At 40.1% G+C, this 12393-nt stretch overlaps 2 protein-coding genes across 2 annotated transcripts; one reads left to right on the top strand and one right to left on the bottom strand.

The window, feature by feature from the left end:
• Window positions 1-2971: 2971 nt before the first annotated feature.
• On the bottom strand, window positions 2972-7918 carry abhd4 (abhydrolase domain containing 4, N-acyl phospholipase B). The gene is made up of 8 exons (XM_054596245.1): window positions 7747-7918; window positions 6674-6759; window positions 6351-6455; window positions 5962-6250; window positions 4563-4750; window positions 4369-4480; window positions 4074-4260; window positions 2972-3639 (listed from the first exon to the last, which is right to left on the bottom strand). Exons 1-8 carry the CDS (start codon window positions 7800-7802, stop codon window positions 3550-3552), a joined length of 1113 nt encoding a protein of 370 aa, XP_054452220.1. The 5' UTR covers window positions 7803-7918; the 3' UTR covers window positions 2972-3549.
• A 527-nt stretch (window positions 7919-8445) lies between these two features.
• Window positions 8446-10956, top strand: dad1 (defender against cell death 1). Its single transcript, XM_054625284.1, has 3 exons — window positions 8446-8802; window positions 9814-9984; window positions 10706-10956. The coding sequence occupies exons 1-2, from the start codon at window positions 8592-8594 to the stop codon at window positions 9942-9944; spliced, it is 342 nt and encodes a 113-aa protein (XP_054481259.1). The 5' UTR covers window positions 8446-8591; the 3' UTR covers window positions 9945-9984; window positions 10706-10956.
• The last annotated feature ends 1437 nt before the right edge of the window (window positions 10957-12393 follow it).

The raw sequence follows: 12393 nt of genomic DNA, 5'->3' as shown, positions 1-12393 counted from the left end.
CAGAGCCGATTGAAGTAGGTTTCGCTTTTGTTTACATGTACAGGTACACTGCTTGTTGAACAGATGTTTTAATGAAATATTTGCATACTACTCGCAAATGTTTTACTGCACAAACAGTAAAGAGCATAGCTGTCATCAAGTTGAATAATCTTCACTTCGTCTGGTTCACTTTCACGATCTCCATCACGGCCTCTCTGATAGAGCTTTGTGCGTGTGCTTGTGTAACTGTGTGCCTGTAGTTGGAAGAGCTAAGCCCCAACAGAGAGAGCAAAGGAGATGTGAGTTGCAGCGAGGTAATAAATCACAGCAAAACATTAGGAAGTGCTAATAAAAAATGCTAGCAATATCGGGGCTTATAAATACTCTGGTCTTAATTTAGCGCTAGGGCTCGTTAAATACAGATCCAATCTTTAACTTAAGAAAAAAAGGCTTTCGTTAGAGCCAGTGTTTGGTTTGTCCGTTCTGGGCTACTGTAGAAACATGGCAGTGCAACATGGCGGACTGCGTGGAAGAGGACTTTTATAAAACTTAGATTTAAAAGGATTTTTTCTGAGTTAAATAAAACCTAACGATTCTCAGTATCAGGTCATTATACATTTGTGAAAACATAGTTATGCATATTATATTCCATTTCTGCCAATTAGTCCCCCTAAATGTTACACTCTGTTCCTTTAAGGCATGCATCGTAAGAAGGGTAGTAGTGGAGTGTAACTATTCACTCCTATATTATAGTACTGTTTTGAGGGTGCATGCACTTAATGCTACTTTATAGCTCTAACTTTTTACCGCACTGCATTTATTTAACAGCTATATTTACCAGCTACTTTTCACATAAAAAAACATACATACAGAAACCATTAATATGTATAACACTGACATGGGCCGTTCTGCTGTCAAAGGAGTACTTCTACTTTTAATTTCAATGTTCATTTTGTAGAAAACACAGCTGTGCTGTTGCTTTTTGATATTGAAATTTTTATACTTGTTATGGAGTGGTGAATATTTGAATATTGTAGCATTGCTACTTATACTAAAGTACAAGATCTGACTATTTCCTCAGCCACTCGGGGAGATAGGGTAGAGCAAAATAAACATAGGAACATACTATATGACATCCTGTAGTTTGAGCTCAGGCAGCAGAGGAGGAATGTCATCAAATGTGCTTCTTTTAAGTATTTATTATTATGAGTCTACTTTTCACTTGTATCTTTTACTCCACTACATTTATCTGATGTAGTTTACATACTAGGTGATGTGAGCTTCTCAAAGAAATTATTTGTGATGATGACCTGCAGTGGGCCAGCTCTCTCATAAAGGTCTGGGGGTGGCCCAAGGCAAAGACAGAAAGTTAAGAACGAACTACCAAAAGAACAAAATACAAAGAGACAAAAGAAAGAAAGTAAGCGAGTGTACTCTGTTAGCCCTCTCCAGCCACTCTCTTCCAGGGCTACACCGATTACTGAATTAATTAATTTATTCATTAACTTTTCTATTTTACCATTTTTATTAATGTAATTATTATCATTATTCTTTTTTTCCATTATTATTTATATTAATATTTATGTAGATACTGAACTTACTCACCAACATTATTTTTGCCATTTATTTACATATGTATGTATATATTTATTTCTCTTTGCTCCTCCTCCTCTGACATACCTGCACAATGCACATTCCACTGGTTACAGCTATCCATATATGAATATGACACATTCACACAACAGCCTTTCATACATGCACACAAACACTTACAATACCACATATTCAAATCATTAACATCTCTCATTCATAGTCTTGTGTTAATGGGCGGCTGTGGCGTAGTGGAGAGCAAGGTAGTTCTCCATTCAGAGGATCGGTGGTTCAATACCCGACTTCGGCAGTTGATGTGTCCTGGGGCCCCCAAGTTGCTCCCGAAGGCTTGCCATCGGTGTGGACTGGATGTTGCATGAATGTTAGAGTCTGATGGTGGCACCTTGCATGGTAGCCTGTCATCAGTGTGTGAATGGGTGAATGATATGTAATATACTACTGATTGTAAGTCGCTTTGGATAAAAGCGTCTGCTAAATGACTGTAATGTAATGTCAATGCCCTCATATCTGCATGTCAAACAAGGCTTATAGAATAAAGGCTGGGGCTCGGTCTTGAGCTATGGTGTATGTATGACACATTCGCAGTGTACCTGATTCCAGCAGGCGGCGCTCGAAATGAAGAACCACTGGTCTCCACTGTTCCTTGGATGTGCTCGGCCTGACCCCGACAGAGCTTTTAGGTATGCTCAAAAGGATAGCAGCAGATACACAGTAGAACGTTTTCAGAGAGAAAGCCTTTGTTTATGGTCTTGTATTAAAGATATTTTTTTTGTTTGTTTTTTAAATTGCAGAATTGTAATACTCACCCAAAAAGTAGGCTACTATGACACTCTCCTTGTGGACGCATCGGTGAAACGAATCATGTGATATGATCGCGTGCCAAGTGCATGCCAGATTTGTTTGCGCATATGTGGTACTCCAACTATATAAATACATAAAGTTACAATTTAAGTTTATATTTCAAAATAATATTTTGAATTTGTCTGTAGTATCACACTAGCTAAAAAAAGAAATAATAAAATAAATGCAATATACTGCGTTAGATTCAACTTACAATATGTGAAAATAAAAGATTTACCTCGACCAGCTGCAACATTAAAATGCTGTTTGAGTAATTATAACGTTTGATTATATAATAAATATAACCGTAATAGGGGCAACTCTTCCTTCATAACTAGCACTTTAATTAAATATGTTTTTCTGATAATATTTGTGTGCTTTTACTAACACAACATGTTGAATGAAGGACCGCCACTAGCCATTTCCATTTTCAAACCGCAACAGCGCACTAATGAAACTAATGGGAATGACACTTGTTACTGACCCCTACTGGTTGGGACACATAGTGCTTCGCATGTAGTTTTCCACAGTAGAAGTTTGTCAAATAAGCTTTTATTGTTTTCAAGGTATAAAATACAAACAGGTGTTTGATAGGGTGGGAAATATATAAGAGGAAAGCAGGGATTAAAGACAAAATATCTGATACAGTACTTAAAGTCAGGCACATAAAAAAAGTGTGAGTCAGTAGCCATGTGGCTGCTCCGTCACATATAAACCCAGTGCATCCATAGTAGTGTGCGCGTTTTTAACTTACTGTTAAAATATAACAACGGGCAACATAACTTGGCTCTGAATTAAGAAGAACAAGTATTACTCTGTATGACCACATGAACAAACTAATTAAATCATGTTCTAAACTATATCCTTACAATATGTCAGTTTATAAATTACAAGAAAACTTGGCAATGATAAGATCAACATCCTGTTACTATGAGAACAGGACTCGGAAACAAAGAACAGTCAAACTCATGTTGAGCTACGGGATGTTTTGATATGCCCCAATGCCAAAACATCCAGCATGCTCCACATGCACAGGTTGTAGTGCTAAAACCATTGTGAATTGTCTCTATGCTTTCAGTCCTTTTACACACGCACGTACGCGCGCGCGCACACTGGCCGTCAGTTAACAGAGTTGCATATTTTTTCCACCACTCTGTTGAACTCCTCTGGTTGATCAGCATACACATGGTGAGAGGCGTCGTCTATCAGCTGCACAGTGGAATAGATAAGGACATAAAAAAATAACAATTCAGCAATGATGCACAACCACGTGAAGGAGACTACCGTCACCGCCTTGCAGTTGAATGCCACCGCCAACTGACACCATGTTGCAATATACATCCATGACTGTCAAATGGCTCCACTTCTTAATTTTTTCCTATTAGACATTTGAGCGCAATTGTCATAATTAGAATTAGAATTAGAATTATTGAGTTGCAGAACAAAGACGTTTTTTTGTGAGGTCACAGTGACCTTTGACCACCAAAAATCTAATCAGTTCATCCTTGAGTGCTTTTTTTTTTTCTGAGAAATCAACTCATAAACAACAAACATGATTTGAATTGAAATGACACCAATCCAAAGCTGAACTGCACATTTTGGACTCCTAACCCTCATGACTCTACTCTGCGTTTTCTACTCACGATGACTCTGGTGTGGGCCTGGTTCCTAATCTGGACCACGCTGTCCCCAGACGAGCTGTCCACCCAGGACCGAGCTCCATACAGCATGGTGAGGGGCATGGAGGGGGGCAGCTGGTGAACCCGCTGCAGCATGGGCCTCTTGGCCCAGCCCAGAGACTCCGCCATGGCCCTGAAACCCACCTCCCCGCTGGGAGGATGAGAGGAAACGGAAAGGCGGTAGGAGATTAGTCAGCTTTTTGTAGGCATTATGTTCTGCTATCAGAAATTTGATGAAGGTATGTGTGTGTTTGCTTACCTCGGGGTTTGTGCATTACAATGGTAGATGTACTGCGTCATAGTGTCATCCTCAAACAGGTCTTCAAATTTCCTTTTGAAATCGGGACGGAATCTGTTCACCAAGCCTGGACCTGAATCAATGACACACCGTAAGATGAGTGGAGAGTGTATAACGTCTCACAGTGCAATATTAGTTGAACACCATTATCTCACCCCATGGCCCCGCTGCTCTGATGACGGCCAGAGGGTTGAAGAGGGAAACCACTGCTGCAATAACTTTCACCCAGCGTGGCAGGGGCGGCCGCTTCACCACCTCCGTCCGCTGATCTTGACCCTCCTGGGTCTCTGCCTGGGGTCGCTCAGGGAAACCCCAGGGGTCCACCAGGATGAGATGAGACACTCTACAAGAGGAGAGCAGGGTACATTGTAATTTTCTATCAACCGGAATTTATTTGTCATTAGCTTATGCGCAACACACGGTGGTGTGCACTGCTGTCTTTTTGGATTCAACCACTAGGAGGCTCCAACCTCAATAATTTTTCTAATTCTAAAAACACAAACTTTCTCATTTTGAATGTTATGCTTGCCAGATAACTTGGCAATATGAGGGTATTAGAAAAGGGTAGACCTGAAAATACTACTAATAAATTAGCTTTCTTATGGAGAATGAAGGCCTTTAAAAAAATCTGCCCTTCATTAGAAATTTAAGTAACGTTTTTAGAACATGTTCAATTTTCTGCACCGTTTCCTAGTCCCTCAATGCCTTAAGAGTTGTTTGACCACTCATTGAACATGCAAACGTCTGATTCACATTGTCCCCCAGTAGAATGTACTTAACGACAAACAACTACAGAACAGACTGGAATCAGGGATGATAGGGACTGACCAAAACAAAGGATGAAAAAAGATATATACAGTCGTGATTGTGCTCTAGGAAGCTTAACATTAGCTTCTTGATAATGTCATTCACTCATTTGTCCCGTTCGGGACTAGCCCTTTCCATCGCAACAACGGAATTAATTTTTGTGTTGCAAATTTTCACACCAAATAGAATAAAAAATTTAAATAATAATCAGACTCAGTGTGCAAGTGCTTTCTGTGCTTAAACTATTTTATCGGATGACAGATTTTTAAAAGGAATGCGAAAAATATGGACTTGGTGTGCAGCCATTTTATCTTAGTTTAGTAAAAAGAAGGGCAAACGAGTGGAAAAGCTAGCCTGGCTCAGTCCAAAGGTTTAATCTGTACAAAAGCTAAACTGCCAAGTTGTGGTTTTATAGAGGGTTTTGTTGCAAACTATTTCTTGGCCAGGCGCAGTCACTTCCTGGATTCTGTTGAAACTGTGAGGTTGCCAGGCAACCAGAGGAGACCCCGAGACGTGACTGAACCTGGCCTAGAAATAAAAATAAAAATGGACAAAAATCTTTCTAACTTAAATTCAGTTTTCTTCATTTTTCTTCACGAATGTCTTTTCATTTAACATGATTTACTGAAGTCCTTAATTCTCAACCAGCAACAAAAAACGTAATCACTGCCAGCTGCGAGTACGCTGTTCTGCAGCTGCTCCTCGTTATCGGATGTTTTTTGCACTGCATCACATTAGTATCATTACCTAGAAGGGTACTGGATGGCGTAGGAGGTAGCCAGGTACCCCCCGAGACTGTGTCCCAGCAGAATCATGTTCTCCAGGCCTAGGGACTGTCTCCACTGCTCAATGGAATCGATAAACTGCTCCTCAGCCTTGGCAGCATCTGAGGGGAAGGGAGGCCTGGAGCTCCTGCCGAAGCCCAGGAGGTCAAAGGCGTAAAGAGGCCGCGACCGACTCAGCACGTCCATGTTCCTGATCCACAGGCCTACCCCTCCTCCAAAGCCGTGGACCATCACAAGCGGAGTCTTTGGGGCTAAGGGACATAAAGGATGGGTCATATAATGCATACATTAGCACCGTGGAATTACAGCGGTTGCCCGCTAAACAAACAGAGACTGAGAGGAGGCTGGTACCCTGTTCTGCAGGCTTGGGCGCCGCCTTCTTGGTGAGAGTCAGAGTCCATATTCGATCCTGGTTTGGCAGTGTCACAAACCGAGCCCATAGGTCATTCTGTATACCTGTTGCGACAAGACAGAGGAGTGAAGATCAGTTCACTCTCAATTAAGTTTGTTGTATAGCTGGTGACATAATGGTGTCATATTACACTTACAAAAGGCTCAAGGGTGTTTAATAAAGAGTTAGCAACTTTTATATATCATCACAAGTGATTAGCTACATTTATAGATCATTTCCTATTGGTTAAATAATCTGCAGAGATACGTCATAAAAATCTTACAAGCAAGAATCTTGGACTCTGTAGTCTTTAAAAGTGACATGGAGGTTGGACGCCAAGAAGGCCACCAGTTCCAGATTGGACTTGACCTAACAAGGGGGGAAAAAAAACAAAGAGTCAGGAGGCGGGTGATAGCACGGGAACGATTCAAGGCATTCTGAATATGCAAAAACAAACGCTTCCAAAGTCAGTGCTATCAATGTTTGCATGGAGCAAACACGCCCAGGTGTGTCAGGTTACACAACCGTCTCGCTGTCAATCAATGTCAGTGCCAGGACCCCACAGCGGTGATGTAGTGGTCATCATGATTACCAAGGGGTCAGATGCACACGCACACGCACACGCACACACACACACACACACACACACACACACACACACACACACACACACACACACACGCACACACACACACGCACACGCACGTTGGAGATAGGAAAAGGCCAGTCTCCCATTTTTACCTCCACTAGCAGCAGGTACACTACCTGTCCTGCAATTGAAATTTGTTGAGTCATCCCAACTGACTCACCATGCTCTTCTCTATAGTTAATATAAAAAAAACTTTTAAAAGACCAGTTAAACAGGAGTGGCAGATCAAGACGATCCAATTGAATCTCTGCTGTGGGGTTTCGGTTACTAATAATAACCCTAATAGCCCACCAATACTGATTCCTTAAATTACAGTGAGAAAGTGATTAGCAACTTTGAGATCGATTTGCACTGATTTCACAAATAGTTTCCCCATTCCTGTCAAATAAAGCTTACAAATATTATACTTAAGTGGCTGCATTTATAAAATGTTCTAAGTGAAATGGCACATGGATATATAACGCAGCAAATTACATAAAAACGTGTGTATTTATCGTCAAATGTATTTTTGATAACGTTACAATGACACAGCATTTCAGTGACGTATTATACTACACAGTCCCTTATGAATGTCTTAAAGGGACAAGCGACACAATAAACGCATTGAGGTTTTTAAAGTTTAGCGAGCTCGTGATGTAATCAGACTAGCGGTGAGTTGAAGGATGTTGTCTCCGTCTGTTTATGTATCGAAGTTAAACGTGACTTACTCCGTCTCACACTCGTTCTGCATCGGAGCCGTGGGGATTGTTGTAGCGGGGTCCATTGTTTGACATATTCTGGTGCATACATTCAAATAAATAAAATGAAGAGGTTGACAACACGCACCTTTATATTTCCTTTGAAATTACACAAACTCGTTCATGCTGGGGTCAGCTGACCGAACACAAAGATGGTCTGTTGCGAAGATGGGTCACTGGTACAAAAAAAGAGGAACGCAAAGTCTGACGGGGCTTTACAAAAACGTGAATTTAAAATAAGTTGTTTGTTACCTACAAACAGACATTACATTACATACATTACATTACAGTCATTTAGCAGACGCTTTTATCCAAAGCGACTTACAATCAGTAGCTCAAAGCTTATATTACATACCATTACATACCATTCACCCATTCACACACTGATGACAGGGCTACCATACCAGCTGCCCATCAGCGATGGCAAAGCCTTCGGGAGCAACTTGGGGTTAAGTGTCTTGCCCAAGGACACACATCGACTGCGCCACAGCAGACAAAGGGACGGAGAGTGCAGGTATTATTTATGTATAAATTGCTGTTGCTGTAAACAACGTGTGTATTATTAATTGGTGAAATACTGGAAGAGTGAGATGTCTTCCCACTTTTAGAACCTCTATCCTGTACGGTGGGCGGCGCCAAGTATCTTTTCTTCAGCCAGGGGCTACTGCTCTCCTGCCGGATCGACTCGGAATACATTCGTTGTAACACCAAGGCCGCTTCCGGTTGAAGAGGACACGTCACTTTTTCGACTGAGGAAGAGGAGCTGTGCAGAACTCGCTCATTGACCCCGTTGGTACAAATTAAACGGCAAAATCATGTCGAACTCGGTCATATCGGTTATTTCTCGGTTTCTAGAGGAGTACACCACCACGACGACCAACAAGCTGAAAGTGGTGGACGCATATTTGTTGTACATCTTGTTGACAGGAGCTCTGCAGTTCCTCTACTGTCTGCTCGTCGGCACCTTCCCCTTCAATAGCTTTCTGTCGGGATTCATCTCGTGTGTGGGCGCTTTCATTCTCGCAGGTAAATACTTATTCGGGTAAATGTTGTTATGCTTTGCCGATAATTACACAATGCGTCCCTCACGACGGGTTCAGTCACTGGACTTCTGGCCCATAAGTGAGCGTGTGTGCAGACACAAGCTAGCTAGCTAACAATGCTAAAATACCACGGCTGCAGCTGCAATGCTATACGAGTAAAGTAAAGATAAACACGGACGAGTATGGCAGTATTCTACTACTCTATTAGGATTAAGAAGTACACTGAATTGCCAATTAAACTCCTATCTTAAAGTTACGTTTCTACGTGTTTAGACAGGTGTTCAATATGACAGTTTTAGTTAATGATTTTATTGAATTATTTTGCGTCATAAAGACATGTTTTTCTCCCGCACGTTGTTTTTGTGGCCAGACTACATTATTAGAACTACCGTCAGTATCATACAATTTATAATGCAGTACAATTCAACAGCGTCACAGACTAAAGCTTCCAAGACTAACATTAAGCTAATCCAACACAGCAGTATCAAGAAGTCCACATTATAACTCTTGTTGCAGGACTGTTGCATTTGAGTGCATCCGGTTTAGCCAGGCGCACGCGCTAATAACCTGGTATCTGGTGTACCTTCGTACCTTAATGTTGAATTAATTGTATCCTCATAGTTTAATAGTGGAGAAAAAGGAAACCCCTGTTACTCAAAGCTCATATTGACATAACCAGATGACTTCTATATGAACAATAAACAAGGTGAGATTTTGTAATTGGGTTTGTATGATGATCATATTAACTATGTTTAACTGCATGATTACTCTCTTTGATTGATTGGCTATTAAAATGTCAAAACTTGATGGAAATCAAATCCCAACGATACTCAGTGTACAGTGATAGAAACAAGGGAAATGCAGCAGCTCACTCAGCCACATTTTCAGTGCAATCAGTGCCATTGATGGTCTAAGGTATAATAATAATAATAATAATAATAATAATAATAATAATAATACTATACCCTCCATGTCTTGCTTCTTTTTTTCTTAGTGTGTCTTCGTATCCAGATCAACCCACAGAACAAAGGAGACTTCCTGTCCATCTCCCCAGAGAGAGCCTTCGCTGACTTCCTATTCGCTCACACCGTCCTCCATCTGGTCGTGATGAACTTCATTGGTTGAAAAAGACATGCAACTGACTCACAGTGTCCTCCCCTCTCAGGTGGATATTTCACACTGGTATTACATTATAAGAGATTTTAAAGTTGCCATTTTTGCATAAAATCAAAATGACAACCTCTAGTTCGATCCCCAATGGAGATAATCACGTTTATTTTTTATTTATGTATTGATATTTTAACACATCCAGTCATCAGATCATGTTCTGCAGTGAGCAGATTCAGCTGTATGCTTTAAGCTGCTCAAAGTATGACATTTCTGCAGCTGTTGGTCTTATTTGAGTGATTTCTCTTATATAAAGCTGCAGCTAGCACTTTTTGTAGCCTTGATACAACCCACTAACCAATTAGGCCTGAACATTCTTCAGTTCTGCCATGGTATATTCCGTTCTTTGAACCAGACTGGTCAAGGTCACAAATGCCACCAAATAGTTAGAAGACCTTGTTTTTTTTTTTAAAATGTGTTTTGTACTGCTGGTATTCTTTTGAATAAGAGAAAATCTTTCTGGAACGTGATGTGTGTGGGAAATGCATTAGTGTTTAAAGTGTAGTCTCTCTAAATGGGCAATACATTTAGTTTATGCTTATAAAACCAGTCTAACTTCTGTGTGGATCCACATATTGCTTTTGCTTTGCTAGAAAACAGGGGTATTGAATTTTTAGACTTTGAGAGGGCATACTGCATTCTCTTGTTTCTCATTTGCTTTTAAATAACTGCTCACATAACCTCAAGGTCACTCACCCAACCACCTCTTCTTTTTTCAGAGATCTCGACGAGATGTTATCAAAACTCCTCCTCAGGACATGAAGCTGCACCTGCTTTGTGCCACAGAGTCCTATTCCTACATCAACACTTAATTAGTTACATATTGTCACACATGATGCAGTACAATTTTCTTACAAATACTGATTGATTTCTTGCATTCTTTTTATTTTTTTTTACATTTAAATTTGTAAAGCATTCCCTTTTGCACTGAGAAGAAATAAAACAACTCAAATGGTGACACTGAGAATAATGAAGCAGTTCTTGAAAGAAACTAATTTTGTTTTCAACCATAGACTTGTTTTAAATGATCTAAATCTTTTGATTTTATGATATTCTCTAAATGAGTGTGGACAGCTATCATTTTTTAACAAAAAAAAAACAAGTTAATGAGTGATAAGGCCATACTTACATATTTGAACACAGAAAATGTAATTTATTTTAATTCATTACATAAAACATCGACAGTGTACCCCCTCAACCCTATTCATGAGGGTGACTGAGATATAGTGTTATCACAGCCTTAAAAATATAATTTACACCAGGATTTTGGGGCTACATGCTACATTTCAAGGTTAAACTGTGGAAGGGGGGAAAAAAATAATAACTTAGCGAAAATTGCCACGAAAGGATTCCATCCCTTGCAGCCATTTTTTTTTTGGACCCCACACAGATTGCAACTTTTTTTTTTTAGTTGAACTGAGCCTGAGCATATTCCTGAACCAATGAGAGCGAGTGTGTGCAGCAGAGGCCTTCTGCCCATCATGCTAAGAGAGGGGAAGAGCAAGAACATTGCACCCCAGAGCAAGGAGAGGGTTTGCTTCTATTACCTGCTCTAGAACACCTGATGGAAACACATTCCAGCTCAGTTGATTGTGAGAGTGCAGAGCCACTTAACATTTGTCAAAGACCGCAACGACCTGAGGGCTTCGTTGTAGCTAGTTTGGTGTTTGGGTGTGGGTTGTTCGGGCCAGTTTGAACTGGATATAGAACTGCCTTGCATACAAAGATGAAATACAGACCAAATCCAGTTTGCATCTCATGTTTCTTATGCAATGGTCATCTACTTCTCTTCCTTCGCTAATTTAATAGCAGACAAGAGAGGTACCTAAATCTACATATTAAAAAGGATAAAATTAGCACCGGCCCTTTTGTAAAGGGGTTTGCACCTGAAAGAATATAGACCAGGAGTTGAGGATACCAAATTTCTAAGTCTTTAAAGGAGAGGAATGAGCCTTCTGAGAAAAAGGTCCTGATTTACCATCTTTTAACCTATAAGCCACTCATTAAATGTCTTGTATTAAATGTATTGTTCTGCATGTACTGTCAGTGATGGAAGATGTATTCTGATCATTTAATCAAGTTAAAGTAAAAGTCAAAATAATACTTAAATATACGTTCGTAAGTAATATCACCAACATTTAAAGTCCAACTCCTTGTGGTAATATTACATACATATTACAGTTATATTGTTGTATATTATACTATTGTACAATATTGCTGGTGCATATACATGTAAGCCACATTTTAGTGTCCTGGTGATTGAGATTCTATCTATCTTACATATTGTTGGGTATGTAAAATGCATCTAAAGTGATAAGGTCATTATAGGTTTGTTGAAAACCCGCAAAGTAACTGAAGCTGTGAAGTAAACGTAAAAAGTACAACATTTCCCTCAGCAACATCAAAA

This window comes from Anoplopoma fimbria, chromosome 3, assembly GCF_027596085.1.
Source record: "Anoplopoma fimbria isolate UVic2021 breed Golden Eagle Sablefish chromosome 3, Afim_UVic_2022, whole genome shotgun sequence".
Taxonomy (NCBI): Eukaryota; Metazoa; Chordata; class Actinopteri; order Perciformes; family Anoplopomatidae; genus Anoplopoma; species Anoplopoma fimbria.
Note: the sequence above shows the minus strand (reverse complement) of the source record. Positions and strands in the feature narration are given on the sequence as shown.

Excerpts from the sequence above, each read along its gene's own strand:
- abhd4 (XM_054596245.1), bottom strand. The coding sequence starts at position 7,802 with ATGGACCCCGCTACAACAATCCCCACGGCTCCGATGCAGAACGAGTGT. Across the intron at positions 4,261-4,368 it reads TGTAATGCACAAACCCCGAG|CGGGGAGGTGGGTTTCAGGG; the intron begins GTAAGCAAACAC and ends TCATCCTCCCAG. Across the intron at positions 3,640-4,073 it reads AGGCCCACACCAGAGTCATC|CTGATAGACGACGCCTCTCA; the intron begins GTGAGTAGAAAA and ends TCCACTGTGCAG.
- dad1 (XM_054625284.1), top strand. The coding sequence starts at position 8,592 with ATGTCGAACTCGGTCATATCGGTTATTTCTCGGTTTCTAGAGGAGTAC. Across the intron at positions 8,803-9,813 it reads GGGCGCTTTCATTCTCGCAG|TGTGTCTTCGTATCCAGATC; the intron begins GTAAATACTTAT and ends TTTTTTTCTTAG.